The 24,941-nt window shown below is 41.7% G+C and overlaps 1 protein-coding gene across 1 annotated transcript; it reads right to left on the bottom strand.

Moving 5' to 3' along the window:
• Positions 1-5: 5 nt before the first annotated feature.
• LOC109265251 (cytochrome c oxidase subunit 7A-related protein, mitochondrial) lies at positions 6-21,527 on the bottom strand. Its single transcript, XM_019446359.2, has 3 exons — positions 21,383-21,527; positions 1,942-2,073; positions 6-879 (listed from the first exon to the last, which is right to left on the bottom strand). The coding sequence occupies exons 1-3, from the start codon at positions 21,452-21,454 to the stop codon at positions 739-741; spliced, it is 345 nt and encodes a 114-aa protein (XP_019301904.1). The 5' UTR covers positions 21,455-21,527; the 3' UTR covers positions 6-738.
• Between the last annotated feature and the right edge of the window lie 3,414 nt (positions 21,528-24,941).

Here is a 24,941-nt window from a genome sequence, read left to right as displayed (position 1 = left end):
CAAAATTTATATTTTTCATTCATGTATTTATTCCACATTCAAAATAAATCACAATTTAAAGCCATAACATTTTGAAAAGGTAAAGGAGAATCTGTGTCACAGCTGCATTAATAAAACACACTGCTCCAAAGTGCAACACTAAACAGGTGTTCTCTGTTCCCAAGGTGGAATAAATACATAACAATTACACATAAAATTTCACTAGTGATCGGAGATGAGGCAAATAACCCTTGGAAACAAACTGCCCAATGAATAGAGGCAGGCAACAAATAATTTTTCTCAACATTTTGTCACAAGAAGGAAAAGTCCCTAAGGTGTCTACTAACTCAAACTCCTGTTTCATGCTCCTGGCCTTGGCCTCTGTCTTCCTTCCTCAGTCACATCCAAATCCAGAAAGGCTTCTGCATCCCATGCTCAAAAACACCACCATAAGTCCCTAAGGATCTCCACACAGACTGCTGTTAATGAGCCTGTGTGCAACCTTCGTCCAGAATCTCCAGGGAAATCAGGAGCTCAAAGAGCAGCAGCATTTCTTTAAACAATAGTCTTAACTATCCAATGAGCTCTGATGGACCATGTGCATTTCATAAACAAACCAAAATACGGCCTTAATATCTATTTTTCTGGGAAAATGTTAAGTAAACCATTCAAGTAAAAAAGAAAATGTTTACACAACAATGAAAAATGAAAATTCAAAGGGTTTATGCCAAAAAGCAAACCAGTCCTCTGCAGCCTAACTCATTTGTTTTTGGGCTGCGAAGCCATGTAGAGAGCAATCAGGCAGTAGATGGTCCCTCCCACTGTCAGCGCCATGGTGGTCCGGTACAACATTTGGTCAGGCAGGCCTCGTTTCAGGTGGATGGGCACACCGTCGGACTTCTGGAAAGCAAGGATTATCAAGGACATGGTTAATAAGAAGACTTTACAGTTTAGGCTAATAGGTCTTCATAACTAAGGCATCAACACACTGCAGGGGAAAAACCACCAATCCCTTAGAATCCTGACTCAACAGTGGTGTACATTTTCTTAAATACGCAGCTAAAGCTTGGAAGGCCAAAGTCATTCTCCAAAATGGGGCCTCAGGAACCTGCATGCAACAAATTTCAAGTTTCTAAGGAATTTATCATATATTGCTTAACTAGGCCAGTCGCACTGGTGAATTTCTTTTAAAGGCAAAAATAACCCACAGCTAAATGACTGCAGGCACAAGACATGCTCCACATTTAGTTTGACTTCTGATCATTAGTCAGTGATGTCTGAGCACACCAGGTCAGTTAGTAGGCTCAAGTCATGTTGTATTCAGTTTCTTTCCATTAAGCTGGTAAACCCTTGTTTAAAAAGAAAAAGACTCTAGGGGCGCCTGGCTGGCTCAGCTGGTAGAGCACGTAACTCTTAATCTCAGGGTTGTGAGTTCAAACCCTGGGCCTGGAGCCTACTTAAAAAGATAACAAAACCTTTAAAAAAGAGAGTCTCCATAAAATGTTTAATCCATTATTTTGCACAGTCTCCAAACTCCCTCCCCCACTATAACTCAAGACTCCAAATGCCCAATCAAGTCTTATTTATCAGATTAAAAAGGGATTAACCTAAAAAAAAAAAAAAAAAGGGATTAACCTGACCAAAAGTCCCCAAGCCAGTCCTGAATCTGCACATATTTCTGAGGATATGGGAAGCTACCTTCTAGCAACAGCAATAACAAACACTCGCTCCCACGGCACCAGAGATGCAGCCGGGCCACTGACCTCTCAATTATCTGTATGTAGATTAACATTAATAATATTCTGAAATCCAATTCTGGCTGCTGTTGATCAGCAAACCCAAGAGAGCCTCTTCTAACAGCTCAGTGAATTTTAATATCAAGCAAGCAAAAACAATTAGAAGAAAACTCACTGCCAAAATAACAAGTCATTCTCTAGTGTCTCCTCTAGTGTTTTCTCTCACCTGGAAAAGCTTCTGCAGCTCAGGAACTTTGTTTTTCCCAGCATAATCATATGCAGTAAAATCAGAACTCAGTTTGGTGGGTGTGGCAAATATGATTGGCGGTGCTTCTGTGGAAACCACAGGCCTTAATCCCTGTAAGAAAAAGGAAAATGTCAAGTTGAAAGCATGTCTGGGCATATGAACAACCTTCAACAAGCAGGCTATCTGAAATCATGGAGGCAGTCATTCAACCACACAAGAGGGAAGGAAAGGCTCTCCAAGTTTGCATTACAAGGCCTTTAATTTTAAGATTTAAAGTCCTTAAACTTTTAACAAAACACTTTCCCACAGCAAACCCCATCAAGAATTCCCTGCCATTAAGATGGGGGTTTGAGGTGAGGGAGAGAGAAGCAAACAATCACAAAAGCCCAATCTGAGCTTCCAGAAAACCTATTATATCTACCTTCCTATCAAATCAATAAAACATTTTTAAGATTTTTATTTTTGAGAGCGAGAGTGAGTGAGAGAGAGAGAGAGAGAGAGAAAGAAAGAAAATGAATGGGGGAGGGGCAGAGGGAAGGAGACACAGAACCCAAAGCTGGCTCCAGGCTCTGAGCTGTCAGCACAGAGCCCAATGTAGGGCTCAAACTCATGAACGGTGAGATCATAACCTGAGCTGAAGTCAGATGCTTAACTGACTCTGCCACCCAGGTGCCCCTCAATAAAACATTTTTAATCTGTATGAACTTTTGGCTACATTTCAAAAGGGACCTGGCTGTCCCTTTTCTCCTCTGGGTGAGCTGATGTACTAACACAGGACTTCTAACCCCAGAGTAGACTTCAGAAACTTTCCAGACACACTGTAAAGAAAAAGCCCGATCTGGAAGAGCCTGCAATGGTAAGAGACTTGTCTTTCAGGACCAGAAAACAAAAAAATTAGAGCAATTGAAATTTCCGGCATTAATAAACCCATAAGTTAAAAAACAAATAATAAAACTTAAGGAAATTTCAATGTTCTCATCTGTGACATGTATACAAAAGTAATAGTATCTACCACTGAAAAAACAGCATAATAAATATGTGCTTAACATTGAATATTTACAGTCAATAAATATAAACAGAATGAGACTTGGGAGTTAACACAGGTTTGCTATTAGCAACTCCTAGAGCCATATGGATAGAAGGACCCACAGGCTTAAAAAGAACTTAAAGGGGAAGAAAAACAAAGTACTGTTACAGGCTATGCCAAGTAAAAGAAGCTAGTCAAAAGACCACAGATTATATGATCCCATTCATATGAAAGTCCAAAGCAAGAAAACCTAGAAAAACGGAAAGTAGATAAGCAGCTGCTTAGGGCTGGGGAATAAGCAATAGGGGGGTGATAACTGCAGGTTATAGGTTTCTTCTCAAGGGCATGAAAATGCTCTAAAATTAATGCGGTAATGGTTGCACATGGTTACACTAAAACACTGAGTTGTACACTTTAAATGAGTGAATGTATGGTATGTGAATTATATTTCAATAAAGCTATTAAAAAAAAAAAAAAGGAACCCAAGGGAAACTCTGGTTTTCTATCTGATGGAGTAAATCTACAGTGGCAAATATAGATCAAGATGGTTCTCCAAAATAACCTGCACATTAAGATAGGAGCTAGAGTTACAAACCAATAAAACACATCCTTTTATATTAAATTCTAACTATAAAAAATAAAAACTTAAAGTTAGGAAGCAGAGTTCAAGCCCACCCTCTTCTATTTTACAGATGAAGGAGGAAAAAAAACCCTTTGCTCAAATTAACATAGTTGTCAGACCCCTGGTTCTTGATCTCTTCAAAGAAATATAAATTTACCTATAACTGACAAGACCTAAAGATCATATTATTGAAAGCCTCAATGATACTCCTACCAGGTAAGCATTAGGATCAACAGGGCAACAAAAAAGTATTAAAGCAAACTTGGGTTTCGGTCCTAGACGGCAGCATAGAAAGACGCTGAACTCACCTCCTCCCAGGAACACACCAAATCTACACCTACACAGAGAGCAATTCCTCCTGAATAAGAACTGAAGGCTGATTCAACAGCTTCCACACAACAAAGGATAGCGTGACCACACAGAGAACAGCTGGAGACAGAGATGGGGGGAAGGGGGGTGTTAACAATAGAAATGTAACAACAGGAATGTAACAACAGGAATCCCACCCTGATAGGAGGAACTGAAGTAGGGAGGAATAGCACAGATAGGCCTGCACAGATTCACCCAACCTGAGCCATGGCAAAAAAAAAACAAACAAAAAAACAAAAAACCGCACACACACAACAGTATAAACAGTAAATAGACTGTAAGTGAAGGAAACCCATTTATTAACCCTAGAGCAACTACTAAATGGTAGGGGAACTGTTAGAACTCTCTTCGGTTAGAAGGTGCTAGCAAGCACCATTATGCTCCCCCCTCTACCTTGATAGTGCAGATGGGAGCAGGCACTCTAGCCAGCCTGTACCCTCTAGCCCCAGGCCCTAGCCCACACACCAGCTCCAGGTGTCCCCCACCACATGCACCTGCCTCACTTCCAACAGTCCCACCAAGGTGCTACCCCAGCCTGCACCAACTACAGCCCTAGCTATCTCACCAAGGTGGCCCAGGCAAGAAGCACCCTGGGACACCCCGGGCCTGCATCTGCTTCAGCTCCAGCCAGCCAGCCAGGGTACTTCCTACGCAGAGCACCCCAACCCATACCTGCCCTACCAGAGGCTCTTTCAGCCATCCCACTAGGGAGAGGCCCAAGGTGGAGAGCCTGAGGACAACCCAGCTCCTGCTGTCCCAGTAGGGCAGCACTGGAACCAAGCACTCCTGAACCACCTGGTCTGAACTCACCCCAGCTCCCACCATCCCACAGGGAATGTGCCCTGTGAATGTGCCCTCAGCCCATGCCCACTACAGCTCTAGCCAAACAAAGCCACCAGGCACACACAGTCTATACAAGGCACATTCCTACACAAGGCTACCCCTTTAAGACTGGAGAAGGTAACTGTTTCACCTAATTCATAGAAACAAACATAGACCGTCAAACAAAATGAGAAAAAAGAATACATTCCAAAGAAAAGAACAAAACTTCAGAAAGAGAACCCAAAAAAATGGAGATAAGCAATCTACCTGATAAAGAGTTCAAAGCAATGGTCATAGAGATGCTCACCGGAATTGAGAAAGAGTTTAAGAGAACTCAAAGAAGAACTAGGAAAGAACCAATCAGTGTTGAAAAATACAGTAACTGAAATGAAAAACCACTAGAAGGAATCAGCAGATTAGAAGATACAGATAAACAGATCAACAATCTGGAAGACAAAGTAACAGAAAGCACCCAAGCTGAACGGCAAAAGGAAAGAATAAGAAAAAATGAGGATGGGGCACCTGGGTGGCTCAGTAGGTTGAGCACCTGACTTCAGCTCAGGTCATGATCTCATGGTTCACGAGCTCAAGTCCAACATCTGGCTCTATGCTGACAGCTCAGCCTGGAGCCTGCTTCAGATTCTGTGTTTTCTCTCTCTCTCTCTTTCTCTGCCCGTTCCCCTCCCCTGCTCATACTCTCTCTCAAAAATAAAAACATTAAAGGGGCGCCTGGGTGGCGCAGTCGGTTAAGCGTCCGACTTCAGCCAGGTCACGATCTCACGGTCCGTGAGTTCGAGCCCCGCGTCGGGCTCTGGGCTGATGGCTCGGAGCCTGGAGCCTGTTTCCGATTCTGTGTCTCCCTCTCTCTCTGTCCCTCCCCCGTTCATGCTCTGTCTCTCTCTGTCCCAAAAATAAAAAAATAAACGTTGAAAAAAAAAAATTTAAAAAAAATAAAAATAAAAACATTAAAAAATAAAAGAAAAAAATGTGGATAGATTAAAGGGACCCATATGACAATGTCAACTGTACTAATATTCACATTATAGGGGTCCTAGAAGGAAAAGAGAGAAAGGGGCAGAAAAGTTATTTAAAGAAATAACAGCTGAAAACTTCTCTAACCTGGGAAAAACAGACATCTAGGTTCAGGAAGCAGAGAAAGTCCCAAACAAGATGAACCCAGGAAGGTCCGTACCAAGACACAATAACAACAAAATGTCAAAAATTAAAGGCAGAATCTTAAAAGGAGCAAGAGATAAGCAACTAATTATGTACAAAGAAAACCCCATAAAGGCTATCAGCTGATTTTCCAGCAAAATCAGTGCAGACCAGAAAGGAGTGGCACAATATATGCAAAGCATTGACTGAAAGGAAAAACCCTATAACCAAGAATGCTCCACCTGACCAGATTATCATTCAGAACTGAAGGACAAATAAGAGTTTCCCAGACAAAAGTTAAAGAAGTTCATCACCACTCAACTAACCTTAGAAGAAATGTTAAAGGGACTTTAAGTGGAAAAGAAAAGGCCATAACTAAAAGAAAATTATGAAAGGAAAAAAACTTCACTGGTAAAAACAAACATAATAAAGGTAGTAAATCAATCACTTATAAAACTGGTATGAAAGTTCAAAGACAAGAGTAGTAAAATCAATTACATCTAAAAAATTTGCTGAGGGGTGCCTGAGGGGCTCAGCGGGTTAAGTGTCCAACTCTTGATTTTGGCTCCGGTCATGATCTCACAACTCGTGGAATCAAGCCCCATGTCAGGCTCTGCGCTGACAGCATGGGATTCTCTTGGGATTCTCTCTCTACCTCTCTCTGCCCCTCTCCTCCTCCTGCTTGTGTTCTCTCTCAAAATAAATAAGTATTAATAAAAAATTCGTTGGGGTGCCTGTGTGGCTCAGTCAGTTAAGCGTCCGACTTCAGCTCAGGTCATGGGTTCAGCTCAATCTCACCGTTTATGGGTTCGAGCCCCACGTCAGGCTCTGTGCTGACAGCTCAGAGCCTGGAGCCTGCTTCAGATTCTGTGTCTCCCTCTCTCTCTCTGCTCCTCCCCTGCTCACACTCTGTCTCTATCTCAAAAATAAACATTAAAGACAATTTTTTTTAATTCACTGACAGTCACAAAATACAAAGATGTAAAATATGACATTATACACATAAAACATGGGGGAGGGTTTATTATGTAGTGCTTTTAGAATGTGTTTGAACTTAAGCAACCATCAACTTAATATAGACTGCTATATACTTAGGATGTTATATATGAACCTCATGCTAACCATACACCTATAAAAATCCACAAAGAATAAAAAGAAAGGAATCCAAGTAAAACACTAAAGTCATCAATTACAAGAGAAGCAAGTAGAAGAAACAGAAAACCTACAAAAACAATAAGAACACAATTGACACAACAGCGATAAGCATAAACCTGTCAATTATTACTTTAAATGTAAATGGTCTAAATACTCCAATCAAAAGACAAGGTGACTCAATGAATAAAAAACAAGACCCATCTATATGCTGCCTACCAGAGGCTCTTTCAGTCCTAAAGACACATACAAACTGAAAGTTAAGGGATATAAAAAATACATATATTCCCCACATAAATGGAAGCAAAAAGAAAGCTGGGATAGCAAACTTATGTCAGACAAAGTAGAATTTAAAGCAAAGACAGTAAAGGGGCACCTGGGTGGCTCAGGTGGTTAACTGTCCAACTTGAGCTCAGGCTAAGATCGTGTAGTTAGTGAATTCGAGCCTCACTTTGGTGTTTGTGCTGACAGCTCAGAACCTGGAGCCTGATTCAGATTCTGTGTCTCCCTCTCTCTCTGCCCCTTCCCCACCCATGTGAGAGCTCTCTCTCTCAAAAATAAATTAACATTAAAAAATTTTTAAAACAAAAATTCTAATAAGAGACAAAGAAGGGCATTATATAAAGGGATTAATCCAACAAGACGATATAACAACTGTAAATATCTATCCATGCACCCAACACAGGGGCACCATATACAGAGCAAATAGTAATAGGCACAAAGGGAGAAATTGACAGTAACACAATAACAGCAGGGGACTTTAACAACCCACTTACATCAATGGATAAAGCATCCAGACATAAAAATCAATATGGCTTTGAACAACATTAAACCAGACAGACCTAGCAGATATATATAGAATATTCCATCCCAAAACAGCAGAATATACATTCTTTTCAAGTGTACGTGGAACATTTTCCAGGACAGATTACATATTAGGCCACAAAACAAGTCTCAATTAATTTAATAAGACAGAGCATCTTCTCCAATCACAACAGTATGAAACCAGAAATCAATTACAGGGAAAAAAATGGAAAAAAAAACAAAAACACATGGAGGCTAAACAACATGCTCCTGAACAACCCATGGGTCAAAGAAGAAATCAAAAGGGAAATTTAAAAATCCATGGGGAAATGAAAATGGAAACAATGTTCAAAATCTCTGGGATGCAACAAAAGCAGTTCTAAGAGGGAAGTTTATAACAATGAAGGTCCACTTCAAGAAACAAGAAATATCTCAATCTTAACTTTACACCTAAAGGAACCAGAAAAATGAACAAAGACCAAAGTTAGTAGAAAGAAGAAAATAACAATTATAGTAGAACGAAGTTAAACACAGACTAATAGTAGAAATAAGTGAAATGGGGACTAAAAAAAGATCAATGAAACTAAGAGCTAGTTCTGCAAACAGATAAACAAAATTGATAAACCTTTAGCCAGACTTACCAAGAAAGAGAGAACTCAAACAAAATCACAAATAGAAGTTACAACTGACACCACAGAAATACAAAGGATTATAAGAGACTATTATGAAAATTATATGCCAACAAATTGGACAACTTAGAAGAAATGGAAAAATTCCTACAAACATGCAATTCTTCCAAGACTCAATCAGGAAGAAATAGAAAACCTGAGCAGACCAATTATTAGCAGTGAAAGTGAATCTGTAATAAAAAAAAAAAAAAAAAACCTCCCAAGAAAGAAAAGCCCAGGACCACATGCTTCACAAGCAAATTCTACTAAACATTTAAAGAAGAGTTAAGGGGCACCTGGATGGCTCAGTCGGTTAAGCATCCGACTTTGGCTCAGGTCATGATCTCTCAGTTCGTGAGTTCGAGCCCTGCATCAGGTTCTGTGCTGACAGCTCAGAGTCTGCAGCCTGCTTCAGATTCTGTGTCTCCCTCTCTCTCTCTGCCCCTCCCCTGCTCACACTCTGTTTCTCTTTCTCTCAAAAATAAAATAAATATTAAAAAAAATAGTAAGAGGGGCACCTGGGTGGCTCAGTCAGTGAAGCATCTGACTTTAACTCAGGTCATGGTCTTGCAATTCACAAGTTCAAACCCCATGTCAGGCTCTATGCTGACAGCTCAGAGCCTGGATCCTGTTTCAGATTCTGTTTCTCCCTCTCTCTATGCCTCTGTCACTGTCTCTTAAAAATAAATGTTAAAAATTTTTTTAAATAAAAAAATAGTAAGAAAAAAGAGTTAACACTTATCTTTCTCAAATGATTCCAAAAAACTCTTCCAAATTCATTCTACAAAGCGAGCATTACCCTGATAACAAAACCAAAGACAATACAAATTTTATGTATATAGATATAGATATATATAGATATATATAGTCCAGTATCTCTGATGAATACAGATGCAAAAAATACTCAACAAAATTAGCAAACTAAATTCAACAATACATTAAAAAGATCATTCACCACGATCAAGTGGGATTTACTCCAGGATGCAAGATTGGTTTCATATCCACAAATCAAAGTGATACACAACATTAACAAAATGAAGGATAAAAATCACATTATCACCTCAACAGATGAGAAAAAACATCGGACAAAACATCGGACCCATTCATGATAAAAACTCTCAACAAAGTGGGTTTAGAGGGAACATACCTCAACATAATAAAGACCATATATAACAAATCCACAGCTAACATCATACTCAATGGTGAAAAGTGAAAGCTTTTTCTCTAAGATCAGGAACAAGACAAGGATGTCCATTTTCACTTTTATTCAACACAGTATTGGAAGTCTTAGCCACAGTAATCAAACAAGAAATAAAACATATCCTAATTGGTAAGAGAAAAGTAAAAACTTTCACTATTTGCAGCTGACATAAGAAAAACCCTAGGGGCATCTGGATGGCTCAGTCAGCTGAGTGTCTGACTCATGATTTCAGCTCAAGTCATGATCCCAGGGTGTGAGACTGAGCCCTGCTTAAGATTCTCTCCCTCTGTCCCTCTCTCCTGTTCATGTTCTCTCTCTAAAAAATAAAAAAATTTAAAAAGAAAAATAAAAAGGAAAAGAAAACCCTAAAGGCTCAACCAAAAAACTATTACAATACATGTAAAGTTGCAAGATACAAAATTAAAGAAACCTGTGGCATTTTGATATCTACTAACAATGAAGAAGCAGATTAAGGAAACAATCCCAATTACAACTGCATCAAAAAGAATAAAATACTTAAGGAATAAATTTAACCAAGGAGGTGAAAGACCTGCACTTCAAAAACTATTAAGACAGTAAAGAAGGAAATTGAAGACACACATAAATGGAAAAATATACCAGGCTCATTAATTGGAAGAATTCATACTGTTACAATGCCCACATTACCCAAAGCAACCTACATATTCAATGCAATCCCTATCAAAATACCAATAAGATTTTTCACAGACCTAGAATAACCCTAAAATTTGTATGGAATCACAAAAGATCCCAAATAGCCAAAGCAATCTTGAGAAAGAACAAAGCTAAAGTTATCACAATCGCAAATTTCAAGATATACTAAAAGCTACAGTAATCAAAACAGTATGGTACTGGCACTAAAACACAGATCAACAGAACAGAATACAGAGCCCAGAAATACAACACTGACACTTATATGGTCAACCCTACAACAAAGGAGACAAAAATATACAATGGGGAAATGACAGTCTCTTCATTAGTAGTGTTATTAAAACTGGACAGCTACATGCAAAAGAATGAAACTGGGGGCACCTGACTGGCTCAGTGGCACAGCATGTGACTCTAGATTCTAGGGTCATGAGTTCAAGCCCTACACTGGGCATAGAGCTTACTTTATTTTATTGTATTTATTTTTTTAATGTTTATTTTTCAGAGAGAGACAGAGCACGAGCAGGGGAGGGGCAAAGAGAGAGGGAGACACAGAACCCAAAGCAAGCTCTGGGCTCTGAGCTGTCAGCACAGAGCACGATGTGCAGCTCAAACCCATGAACTGTGAGATCATGACCTGAGCTGAAGCTGGACACTTAACCAACTGAGCCACCCAGGTGCCCCTAGAGCTTACTTTAAAAAAAAAAAAAAAAAATGCTTTTGACTTTTGGCGGAGAAGGTGAAGGTGCAACTGTTTTTGGTCATCCCAAATCTGGGTTCATCCAGCCACCTTCACCAGGCCACCTAAGTTCAACCCTAATGACATCAAAGTCATATATGGAGGTGCACCGGTGGGAAAGTTGATGCCATGTCTGCCCTGACCCACAAATCAGCTGCCTGAGTCTGATTCCAAAAAAGGTTGGTGATGACATAGCCAAGGCAACTGGTGATTGGAAGGATCTAGGGATTACAGCGAAACTCACCATTCCAAATAGATAAACCCAGATTAAAGTGGGACCTTCTTGCCTCTGCTGATTGTCAAAGCCCTCGAGGAACTACCATGAGACAGAAAGAAGCAGAGAACTATTAAGCAGAGTGGAAATATCATTTTTGATAAGTCTGTCAACACTGCCTGACAGATGTGGCACCAATCTTTAGGGGCGCCTGGGTGGCTCAGTCAGTTGAGCGTCCAACTTTGGCTCAGGTCATGATCTCGCGGTCTGTGAGTTCGAGCCCCACATCGGGCTCTGTGCTGACAGCTCAGAGCCTGGAGCCTGCTTCGGATTCTGTGTCTCCCTCCCTCTCTGCCCCTCTCCCACTCATGCTCTATGTGTGTGTGTCTCTATGTCAAAAATAAATAAACATTAAAAAAAAAAAGCAAAAATAAATTGGGACTACATCAAACTAAAAACCTTTTTGCACAGTGAAGGAAACCAACAAAACAAAAAGGCAACCTACTGAATGGGAGAAGATCTGTGCAAATGATACATCCAGTAAGGGGTTATTATCTAAAATACATAAAGAACTTATACAACTCAATACCAAAAAAACGTACAGAAGACCTGGAACACACGTTTTCCAAAGACGACTTACAGACGGCCAACAGACACATAAGAAGTTGTTCAATATCACTAATTATCAGGGAAATACAAATCAAAAACCACAGTGAGGTATCACCTCACACCACTCAGAATGGCAAGTATCAAAAAGACAAGAAACAACAAGTGCTGGCAAGGATGTAAAGAAAAAACAAACCTCATCCACTGCTGATGGAAATACAGACTGGTACACCCATTATGGAAAACAGTAATGCAGGTTCCTCAAAATATTAATAATACAAATACCATACAAACCAGTAATTCTGCTTCTGGGTATTTACTCGAAGAAAACAAAAATGTCAGTTCTAAAAGATAAGTGCACCCCTATGTTTACTGCAGTATTATTTACAACAGCCAAAATACAAAAACAACTTAAGTGTCCTCTAATAGATGAATGGATAAAGAAGATGTGGAGTAATATTCAGCCATAAAAATGAGATCTTGCCATTGGCCAACAACCTGGATAGGAATGAGGGTACTCTAAGTGAAATAAGTCAGGCAGAAAAAAACAAATACCATTATTATTCTACTTAGGTGTGGAATCTAAAAAATAAAAAATATACACAGACCCACAAATACAAAGAACTGGTGGTTGCCAGAGGGGAGGGGGATCGAGAGAATGAAAGAGGTGAAGGAAATAAAGAGGTACAAATATCCAGTTATAAAATACATGCCAGGAAGATGAAAAGTACAGTATAGTCAATAATGCCGTAATCGCTTTGTAAGGTGACAGATAGTAAGTACACTTACTGTAGTGAGCATTTTGTAATGTATATAATTGTGAAATCACTACGTTGTATACACCTAAAACTAATATTGTAAATCAACTACACTTCAATTAAACTCCCCCCTCCAAAAGTAAACTTGGTTTCTATTTCTTTGACATAGTCACACAAATGGGAATTATCTGCACTGCATTCACTCACTCAGCACATATTACTGAACACTTAGTGAAAATATACGATGAAGAAGACAGATACGATCTCTGCCATTATGGACATTAATGTTATGGAATAACAGCCACTAATTATCTACTGAGCCCTTGTTATACACCCAGCATCCTGTCAAGCATTTCACAGCATCATCTCATTTAATCCTGCCAGCAAACCTACCAAGATGTTACTGTTTCTATTTTATAGAGGAGAAAACTAGATCAGAGAGGGTAACTTGCCTAAGAGCATGTTGCAAAAAAGATGGAGTTTAGTGCCAAAATTCAGGCCTCTCTAAAGTCCAGAGACTTGGTTTGTTTTCTGCTTTTTAATTTTTTTTTTAACATTTATTTATTTACTTATTGAGAGAGAGAGAGAGAGAGACACACACACACAGAGTGAGCGAGCGTGTGCACATGCGTGCAAGTGTGAGTGGAGGAGGGGCAGAGGGAGACAGAGAGACAGTCAGTCAGTCACAGATTCAGAACCAGGCTCCAGGCTCTCAGCTGTCAGCACAGAGCCTAATGTGGGGCTCAAACTCATGAACTGTGAGATCATGACCTGAATTGAAGTTAGATGCTTAACCAACTGAGCCACCCAGGCGCCCCTGAGAGACTTGGGTTTTTAAGTATTCCACTACCTGCCCCCACTGCCCCTCTCAACTACTGCTTAAAAGCAATAATTCATGTAAAGTTTGGTGAGTAAGCCACTAGTCTAAATTTAGTAATATAATACTCAGACTCACAAGGATTCAGAGATGGGAAGAGAGGTCCTAATGACTGAGATAAGAAGGCAAAAAAGGATCGCTCTTTGAACTGAAAATTTTAACATGTGAGCTCTGTATTTTCTCCTCTAAGGATTTCTCCTTGAATGCAAAAATTGAAAAATCCTTTATACCAAGCATCTCCAAAAATGGTTTGAAATTAAATTCTTGTTTTGACAGGACTAATGTGGAGCATTTTTAGAAAGGATTATACCTAATTGCTCAGTGTTTGTTCACCCATCAAGTGATTCAGAACTACAGCAGCTGTTGAACAATATCTGAAAACAGGAGTATCAACCATCTGAATGGTTTTAAATAATTCCGTATTTCCATTTAGAATACTGTAAAAGTTTGGAATATAGAATTTTAAAATTACCTATAATCCCATTACCTTATCCCATCAACCATTATGAACTGTATATTCTCCTCCAATCTTTCTTCATATGCATATTTTAACATCATAAAATTCTACATCCTCAGAATCCTACAAAACCTTCATGAATATTCTTCACATCAACCCTGTAAATAAGGTATTATCAGCCCAAGTTACAGATGATTAAAACAAAGCTCAGAGATTCCATTAGGAAGATGGGATTCAAACCTACACAATTTTATTATACCATACAATCAATAATTCAACTGTCCTGGCCCCACCAATAAAAGGAATGGATATTCATCTATCTGTCATTAAACTTCCTAACAATTTAAGAGCAGTCAATGTTTCCAATGTTTCAAGGCAGCTAGACAAGACCGACACTGGGGTTCTCAAGAGTGGACTTAATTAACCAAGAAGCTGTATTTACAGGAAAGGAAATCCCTTCATGCATGCCTCTTCCAGGGTTGCAGCTGTCCCAATATACAATTATGAGCCTCCCCATCTGAAAACTGACAACAGCATAGTTACAGGTTTTCTGGCCCAAATCCTTGGAATCATTCTTAATTCTGCACACACACTGTAAATCCTTATGGCTCTACCTTCAAAATCTATTCAGAATCTGACCACGTCTCACCCATCTCCACCAATGCATACTCTGGTCCAAGCCCCTGGATTTTTTTTTTTTTTTTTTAAGTTTACAGAGAACAAGATCAAGGGAGGGGCAGAGAAAGAGGGAGATTATGACCTGAGCCGGTGTCAAGCCTCGAAGGCTCAACCAACTGAGCCACCCAGGTGCCCCCAAACCCCTGGATCTTTATGACACCCTCTTAATTGCTCACCCTCCTTCCATTTCCACACTTGCTACCCTGCATTCTACTCTTAATGCAGCAACCAGTGATTGGAGAGATCACTACTCAGCTCAAACCTCTCCCAAAGCGTCCTATCTCACTGAGCTAAACCCAAAATTACTACAATGGCTTCCAGGGCCACGTGAGATGCACACTTCAAACCCCACCACTCCACCACCAACATCATCCCCTCTCTCCACCCCAGCCCACTAGACAAGCCCCTTAAATCTCCCAGGCATCAGGCATTGTTCCCTCTACCTACAATGCTCTTCTCTAGGTATCCACGTGGCTGGCACCCTCACCTCCTTCAGGTTTTTGCCCATGTGTCACCTTCTCAGTGAGACATTCCCTCACCACCCTTTTACGGCATGTCCTCCCACTTACCCTCTTTCTCCACAGCACTTATCAGCACATGGTATATTGTATTTTACTTTGTTTACTGTGTCTCCCCGACTGCAATAGAAGCCCCATGAGGGCAGGTTTTGTTCACTGCTCTTACTTTCCTAGACTTAAAAAAGCAAAAAGCACATTCAATAAATATTTGTTGTAAGTATAAATAAGCTATAGCTTCACAACAATGTAGACTTGAGTATTTCAGAACCAAAGTCATGTAAACCAAATCAGCACTTGATGGCAGAGCCTCCCATACCTCCCACGAAGAAGAAAACTAGTGAATGAATGCTGTTCTTAAAATAGTGGACTGTAGACCAAATGGAAATCACAGGTTTTGCTGTGTTTTTTTTTTTAATTTTTTTTTAATGTTTATTTTTGGAGAGAGAGAGAGAGAGAGAGAGAGCACAAGCAGAGGATGAGCAGAGAGAGGGAGACACAGAATCTGAAGCAGGTTCCAGGCTCTGAGCTGTCAGCACAGAGCCTGATGCAGGGCTCGAACTCACGAACCATGAGATCATGACCCAAGCCGAAGTCGGACACTCAACTGACTGAGCCACCCAGGCGCCCCGGTTTTGCTTTTTAATAGCAAATCTCTTAGCTATTTACACAATCACTACCCCTACAGTTAAAACCATTCAACCACAACCATTTAGCAGTTGAATTCTCCTTAGTCTAATTGCTCCAAAATAATTTTTTTTTAAGATTTTATTTTTAAGTAATCTCCACACTCAACACAGACTGAAACTCACAACCCCAAGATCCAAGAGAGCCAGCTCCACCAAACGAAGCAGCCAAGGGCCCCTACTACTTGCTCCAAATTTTTAGAGACGCACGCTTGATTTTTTTTCCCCCTGAAGTTGACTGGCCCAAGTTTCCCTTTTGCTCTACCTTTTAGGTTTGAGAAAGAGAAGAAATAAGAGAATTACCCAATTTTTTTTTTTTAATTTTTAGAGGCACCTGGGTGGCTCAGTCAGCTAAGCGCCTGACTTCAGCTCAAGTCATGATCTCACAGTCCGAGTTTGAGCCCCGCGTCGGGCTCTGTAATGACAGCTCAGAGCCTGGACCCTGTTTCGGACTCTGTCTCCCTCTCTTTCTGCTCCTCTCCTGCTCGTGCTCTCTCTTTCTCTCAAAAACAAATATTTAAAAAAAATTTTTTTTTAACTGATAGAAACCGAAAACCTCTTGCCCTCTGATTTAGGACTAGAATCAAGTTTCAATCTGCAGTGACTCAAGTTGTTCCTAACTGCCAGCTAGATATCACCACCTCCATGTTTCCCAGACACGTCACACTCTGCAAGTCCTAAATTCACCCAGTTTCTCACAAATCTATTCAGGAGCCCCCTGTTTTTAAGGACAGCACCACCCTCCTCTCATTACTGTCATCTCAGAGTCCTCCTTTCTCATTCCCACAATCTCCCTCATCAGTCACTAAGTCCTTATCTCCCAGACATCCGTTTCTCCTTTCCCACTCAGAAGACCCTGAACTATTCTATGGGTATAAGAGGCATCCTTTCACTGGTCTCTCCCAGTAGACTAACTTTTCGAAGCACAGCTCTGGTTATGATACTTGTTCCTCCATCATAAACCTTCACGCAACTAAAGGTAAGAAGTATGTCCTTGTTCCAACCTCTGGATAAGACTCTACCACAACTTCCTGCATCAAGTCGCTTTGCAAATTCCTATTTGTTTCTCACAAAATTAAGTCCTACCATCCTATACCCTTCATGACCTATCTCCACCTACCACAGCTAAACTTACTACTCAGTGATTCCCCTGCAGCAGCCCCCACCCCATCACTCCCACAAGTCCCTTTACCTAGAAGGTCATCCTGCCCTCTTAATTAGAAGAACTGTTGGGTCATAAGGTAAACGCGTTTCTTTTTTTCTTTTTTTTAATTTTTAACGTTTATTTATTTTTGAGAGAGAGTGAGTGTGCACACAAGCGGAGGAGGGGCAGAGAGAGAAAGAGGGAGAGAGACATAGAATCTGAAGCAGGCTCCAGGCTGAGTTGTCAGCACAGAGCCCGACACGGGGCTCGAACCCATGGACTGCAAGATCATGACCTGAGCCAAAGTCGGACACTTAAATGAATGAACCACCCAGGCACCCCAAAATGTTCACTTTTTAAGAAACTACTGGACTATTTCCAAAGTGGCTGTGTGGTAGGGTCCCCTCCCTAAGGAAAGACAAAAACCTCAAGGCAACCTGACCTATACGCATAAATGACAACATCCCTCACGACCTTGTTAACAGGAGACCACTTAATCAAACTATATGTTTGTGTGTTACCATATATGGGAGACAAAGAAGTAAAAAAACGTCTTAAAAAACTACGCCACGTGGCATTCAGGGCTCAGTGCTTTGAGTACAAACCCAACTGAGCAGTGTGGGCAAGAATAAAGTTGCTTCCTGGAAAGAAAAGCCTTGGTGTCACCACTCCTGTGGGAGAATCCTGCCACAGCTGAATCATTTTACATTCCCACCAGCAATACAGTAGGGGTCCTGTTTCGCCACATTCTCACTAACACCTGTTGTCTGTCTTCTGATTTTAGCAGGTGTGAAGTGGTATCTCACTGCAGTTTTGATTTACATTTCCCTAATGACTAATGATATTGAGCATCTTTCCGTGTTTATTAGCCTCAATTTATTTTGACATAGGACACAAAAAGGAAAATACTTTTCTATCAACCACTGGAAAATACAATTACTTATCAAATTGATCTATCTGTACCATTGTTAGCAAACTAGCCTTTCTATACCAAGTTATTCAATGCATGTTAGCTTATTCACTTTAGGAAATACTGAGAGTTACAAACATATACATTTTACATTGTTAACGTTTCCAGGAAAGGAAAAACTAAAGTACTCCTAATTACCAAAGCCAGAACACCTGGTTTGGGGGTGGGGTGGGGTGTGTGCCTGTCACAAGCACTCTGAAATCCATAGATAAAGTCTACACAGTATCACTTCTTTCAACATAGCTTAAGAAATCCTTGGGCACCTGGGTGGTTCAGTCAAAGAGCTCTTGATTTCGGCTCAAGTCATGTTCCCAGAGTCCTGGGATAAGCCCGCATAGGGCTCCACAAATAGCGTGGAGCCTGCTTGGGCTATTTTCTCTCTCCCTCTCTCTCCACCTTCTCCCCGCCCTTGCTCGCGCTCTCTCAATCAATCAGTCAATCAATCAATCAATCGGGGCGCCTGGGTGGCTCAGTCAGTTGAGTGTCCAACTTCAGCTCAGGTCATGATCTCACAATTCTTGAGTTCGAGCCCCCGCATCAGGCTCTGTGCTGACAGCTCAGCTTCAGATTCTGTCTCCCTCTTTCTCTGCCCCTCCCCTGTTCGCACTCTATCAAAAATAAACATTAAAAAAAATTTTTTAATAAAAACAAAAAATTTTAAAAACTGATTTTAAAAAAAAGGAAATCCCTAAGTGACTAAGAAGCATGAAGCCTGCTTGGGACATTCTAACTCTCTCCTTCTGCCCCTCTCCTCCACTTGCTCACGCTCTAAAAATAAATAAATAAATAAAAACAGATCTAGGGGGGAAAAAAGGAAATCCTCAAGTGACTAAGAAGTTTAAATTCTCAAGAGAAACACAATTTAAGAGGTGCTAAAAATCTGAAGGCCCTATCTGTACCACATGCATTTCAGGGTAAAAATCTCTGCTAATCTCAGGGTAATCTCTGAGAGCTAATTTCAATATATGCTAGGGCGCCTGGGTGACTGTTGGTTAAGCATCCAACTTCGGCTCAGGTCATGGTCGCGCGTCATGAGTTCAAGCCCTGCATCGAGCTCTGTGCTGACAGCTCAGAGCCTGGAACCTGCTTGGATTCTCAGTCTCCCTCTCTCTGCCCCTCCCCTGCCGTACTTTATCACTCTCTCAAAAATAAACCAAAAAACAGTATGGAAGGACAAAAAAACCTTATAAAAGAGTAGCATGTGGTTCCACTTCCCTGAAATTCAGAAACATGCAAAACTATTTATAAAAGTCTGAGTAGGGAAGGGAACTTCCTAGGGGTGATGGAATGTCCTATATGTTAACAGGGCTGGAGGTTACAGTGTATGCATTTGTCACAACTCATTACACTGTAACATTTAAGATCAGTGTATGAAAACTACATGTCTTTTGAAACAAATATGATAGAAATGGCTATTCCCCTGTAATCTACAAAATAAATAAATCCCTATGGACAATTCCTTCTTTGACGTCCTTTGATCTTTCTTTGACCCCATTTGGCGTCAGTGACACCACCAGGATGGTTTCCCTTCTAATCTTGGTTTGTTTTTTTCAAAATGTTTCTTTATTTTTTAGAGAGAGAGCACGAGCAGGGGAGGGGCAGAGAGAGAGGAAGACAGAATCTGAAGCAGGCTCCAGGCTCCCAGCTGCCAGCACAGAGCCCAATGCTGGGCTTGAGCTCTTGAACCTCAAGACTATGATCTGAGCCGAAGTCGGACATTCAACCGACTGAGCCACGCAGGCGCCCCACCTGGTTTGTTCTTTTGATAAATTTTCCTCCTCTACCCTCCGCTTCGCGTTTCTGTAGCCTAGTCATCTTCCCACCTTTCTTCCTTATATGCTCCCTGGATGATCCCCTCCCCACCACAGATTCTACCAATTATGGGCTGAAGACAGCCAGCTCTATTAAACTTCATATTCATAAATCCAGCTGGTACCAAACATGACATCATCCAATGGTCAACATTTATAAACCTGGACCCTTCCTCCCAAACCCCACACCCCCCCCAAAACTTGCCCTTTTTCCCCTCTCTACCCTAGTTAACATTAACAGCACGTCCAATCTTAGACTGAAATTACTCTTAAACACCTTCCCCACTTAGACAAGCCGCTGTGTCCCCCAGAAAAAGGAGGAAGTAACATAATAGAGCATTCTTTACACCCCACCTAGGATCCTTACTATTCCAGTCCAGTTTTCCAACTGCGTATTTCACGAACCATTCCCACACTACTCTATGAGGATAAGGAATATGATGGTATCTAACACTCAACTTCTGGAGAATAGCTACCACTTATCAAGTACCAACCACCTGCCAAAGACTGCCAGTCATTTCATTTAACCTGTAGGAAAGCTGCCCTAGATGAAACTAAGCTCACGATAAAGTAATCCTGGGAAAGGCCATAAAATCAAAGCATCAAAGCCACGATGTTAGCTCATATTAAGAGTCTACAACCGAAGGGGGACCTGGGTGGTTCAGTCGGTTAAGCTCTTGATTTCAGCCAGGTGGTATCTCACACTTGTGAACTGGAGCCCCCATTTGGGCTCTGTGCTGATGGTATGGAGCCTACTTGGGATTCTCTCTCCCTCTGGCTCTCTGCCCGCGCTCCCTCTCAAATAACTTAAAAAAAAAAAAAAAAAAAAAAAGTCTACCACTGAGACAAACTTCAACAGGCAAAATCTGAATGAAATTGGAATACTTTTTAGACTCAAATAACGGCCATCAACCATTTCACCGTTGAGAAACGTTAAGGTCGTTACGCGTAACTGCCCAGGCTCACCTGGACATTTGAAAGAACCCATGAGGTCTCTTAATTCTGATCCTACAGCCTCTCCTGCCCCTATGGCTTCCCTCGGGGCTGTCATCCCAGCTCTCCAATCTCGGGCTTTGATGAGGCTTTTGGGCTACACGGGGCGGGGTAAGCAATGGAGCACCGAGGAGACCAAAAGCGAAACCTCCTTAAAAAGGACAAAGCCGAACTTCGGGGTCGCATTCTGGGCCACGCCGACCCCACAAGCCACCCCGAAGACCCAGAAGCAGCGACCTCGGAGGTCACCTTGACCCCAGCTGAGTGCCAGGCCCAACTTCCGCCCCGGGCCAGCCCCGACGGGGAAGCAGCTACAGAATTAGGAGCCTTTATGGCCGCCGCAAGATGTTGAGAGGCGCCGGGAGGGATGGTGCCGAGCTAAACCGAACCGCAGGCAGAAACCCCACCCGGTTCCGGCGCCACGACTGCCTGGCACAGAGGCTCGGGCAGCCACTTTTGTCCGAGAGGGCCTGGAGCTACCTGTACCTGAGGGCTGTAAGCGTCGGAAGCCCATGTTCCAGTCAACTTCTGCGTGAAGCCACTAAACTTGTAATACATGACGCCCGGTGACCGGCTACCCGCAGCCGGTGCCTGCGCGACTGCCTCAGAGAAGGACCCTGCCTTCCCTGCCGTCGCCTTAAGCTTCAGCCCAAGGACCCTGCGCCAGGAGACGGGCTGCCCGGATATCGCCTAATTTATAACATGCCCTCTTCAGTATATCAGGGAAGAAGAAGCCGGGGTCTCATGACAAGAAAGGCAAAAACAAAAAAACAAGCTCTTGGAGAGTGCAGAAAGCCGCCGGAGGGGGATCTGTAGAAACCACGAAGTTCCCTGCCCCTTACCCACATTTAGATTCGGGCAGTGCCAAGACGCCTTAAAAATGCGCAAGCGCCCCACGAAACCAGGATGGAGGCTACGGGACTCGCCCCGGGTTGAGTGGGTAGGCCCTGGGCGGGGTTGAGTGGGGCGAGCCCTGGGCGGGGTTGGGCGGGCCCTGGGCGGGGTTTGGGCGGGAGGGGCGGGGAGAGCGAGTGTTGGGGGGCTGCCACTTGGTTCTTGGTTTGAAGGCTTCTCTTCCTTTACCAAACTTAATTTGCTCAGTCTTATTTCTTTCCTTCCTTCCTTTGGTCACCTGGTGAAGCGTCCAGCTCTCACTCAGTCAGAGTATGAACCCGTCCGCCGGGCTTCTCCGGCCGCCTGGGAGTGGGGGAGCAAATAAGAAAATGTGGAATCTTTTGCTGAAAGCTTTTTAGTACAGAGGGCTGGCTGTTAGGGGTTTCGCCCCAATAATATAAAGATAACCTCTTGTGCTTTGTGCAGAAGAAATACCTAGTGACCTAAACTTCAAGCACCAGGATGTATATTTTGCAAAGTTTCTCAGAACTAGTTTTTATTCTTACTTGAGTTTTATGGGAATTGGTTGGTTATTCATCCTTTTTCAGGCCTCTGCCCTTTGAGATGAATGAGGTGGGGAGTAGAGGGAAAGTAGACTAAAAATACTTGAAAATACTTGAAAAATCCTTGAGGGGCATCTGGTGGCTCAGTCAGTTAAGCCTCCAAGTCTTGATTTCAGCTCAGGTCATGATCTCATGGTTCCGGGATGGAGCCGCCCATGCAGCTGAGTGCTGACAGCACAGAAGCTGCTTGGGATTCTCTCTCCCTCCCTCTCTATCTCTCTGCCCGCCCCCCCCCCCCACACTTGTAGTCTCTCTTTCTCTCTCTCCTCTCTCTCTCTCTCTCTCTCAAAAAAAATAAATAAATTTTAAAAAAGAAAAGAAAACTTTGGACCTTGAACTTGGAAGATCTAAGACTACCATTTTAAGTTCCAGTAGTATTCACTTTAGTTCAATATATTTTTAAATTAAAAATGGAAATACCATATGATTGAATAATTCCACTAGTATTTACCCAAAGAAAATGAAAACACTAATTTGAAAAGATATGTATGCAGCCCCGTTTATTGCAGCATTATTTACAATAGGCAAAATATGGAAGCAACCTATGTGTCCATCAATAGACAAATTAATAAGGAATGTGTGTGTGTAGATAGATAGATAGATTATAATGGAATATTACACAACCGTAAAAAAGAGATCTTGCCATTTGTGACAATATTGATGGATCTAGAAGGTATTATGCTTAGTGAAATAAGTCAGACTGGAAAAGACAAATACTGTATGATTTCACTCATAAGTAGAATGTAAAAAAATTCGAATAAGCAAATAAAAAGCAGAATCAGACCTATAAATAAATACCCGGAGGGGAGAGGGGTGGGAGGTTGGGCTAAATGGGTGAAGGGGAGTGGGAGATACAGGCCTCCAGTTACAGAATGAATAAGTCACAGGAATAAAAGGCATAGCAGAAGGAATAGAGCAATGATATTGTAATAGTGATCTTTTGGAACAGAGAGTGGCTACACCTGCAGTAAACATAGCATAATATATTAACTTGTCCAAACACTCTGTTGTACACCTGAAATTAATGTAATATTGTGTCAACTATACTCAAAAAAATAATATGTCTTTTAAGCCTCTGCTATGTGCAAGGTACTGTATGAAAGGAGTATACTAGTTTCCTACCTCCGGGGATAGAGCAAGGCTTTTCTTAGCTTTGTCGTCTAACTGCAGGTTTTCACAAGCATATTATAATGCATTTATGAAAGCATGTAGAAAACTGATAGATGATACTAACCTTTATATAGCATTTTGCACAAATAAACTCATTTAATCTTTACAACAATCCTATGAGGCAAGTGTTATTATCATCCTCATCTTATAATACAGGAAAAGGCCCAGAAAAGTTAAGTGGCTTGCCCAGGTCAGCTACTAGTTAGTAGCAGACCTAGTCATCTGGCTCAAAACCCGTACTCTGAAGCACTACGCGATAGAGAATAGACATAAATCCATTCTGAAGAGGATGAAGGCTGAGTGCTCCAGATCTCGGGTATATACCAGCATCCCGACTTTGCCAGGTATAAGCCCGAGAACCCCAAGTGTTCAGCACTGCCAGTGCTCTTAAGAGCAAAGGTTTCAGGCACATTCATATGATCAGCTCATCCAAAGTCGCTGCTTTTACAAAGCAACAGTGTGGTGTCGCTGCTTTTACAAAGCAACAGTGTGGTATCGTGGAAAGAACATGCAATTTGGGTTTGAGTTGCAGTTGCGATTTCTTCAAGGCTGAGGGGTTTGCAACTACTCATTTCCATTTTCTGAGCTTCCCTTGCCTCTTCTGTAAGGTAGGAATCATCATCATCATCATCATCACCATATTTTCCCCTCACTAGTGTTCTGAGAATCAACAGTTCAGTAAGTTATAAATTTTTTTTAACGTTTATTCATTTTTTTTTCAATGTTTTTTATTTATTTTTGGGACAGAGAGAGACAGAGCATGAACGGGGGAGGGGCAGAGAGAGAGGGAGACACAGAATCGGAAACAGGCTCCAGGCTCCGAGCCATCAGCCCAGAGCCTGACGCGGGGCTCGAACTCACAGACCGCGAGACCGTGACCTGGCTGAAGTCGGACGCTTAACCGACTGCGCCACCCAGGCGCCCCTCATTTTTTTTTTTATAGAGACAGAGCGTGAGTGGGGGAAGGGCAGAGAGAGAGGGAGACAGAATCCGAAGCAGGCTCCAGGCTCTGAACTGACAGCACAGAGCCCGACGCGGGGCTCGAACTCACGGACCGTGAGATCATGACCTGAGCCGAAGTCGGACGCCCAACCGACTGAGCCACCCAGGTGCCCCAACAGGTCAGTAAGTTATAAAGCTTACACAAATGTTAACTTGCTGATCTTACCTTTCACTCATTTTATTTTTCCACAGTTCTTGATGATATGTAGAAGTCTTTTCTTGATTAATGTAATTAATTAATTTTTTAAATGCTGGAATGACTCATAGTAAGAAAGGGGCATAAGCTTGTTAAAAAATACCAGGTGGAAGGAAAGGTGTTTCACAGAGTATGGATTGAAAAGAGAAAATTAAATGATTTAGGACAGCTCTTTGTTTCCGTTCTACTGTCTTCTGGACATATATTCAAGAAATAAGTA

This window comes from Panthera pardus, unplaced genomic scaffold (assembly GCF_024362965.1).
Source record: "Panthera pardus isolate Hobbes unplaced genomic scaffold, ASM2436296v1 HiC_scaffold_26, whole genome shotgun sequence".
In the NCBI taxonomy this organism is placed as follows: domain Eukaryota; kingdom Metazoa; phylum Chordata; class Mammalia; order Carnivora; family Felidae; genus Panthera; species Panthera pardus.
The sequence above is the reverse complement of the archived record's forward strand: the minus strand, read 5'-3'. Positions and strand labels throughout refer to the sequence as shown.

Coding starts and splice junctions, on each gene's coding strand:
- LOC109265251 (XM_019446359.2), bottom strand. CDS start 21,454: ATGTATTACAAGTTTAGTGGCTTCACGCAGAAGTTGACTGGAACATGG. Junction 2,074..21,382: donor CCGACGCTTACAGCCCTCAG/GTACAGGTAGCT, acceptor TTTTTCTTACAG/GGATTAAGGCCTGTGGTTTC. Junction 880..1,941: donor AGCTGCAGAAGCTTTTCCAG/GTGAGAGAAAAC, acceptor CTTGCTTTCCAG/AAGTCCGACGGTGTGCCCAT.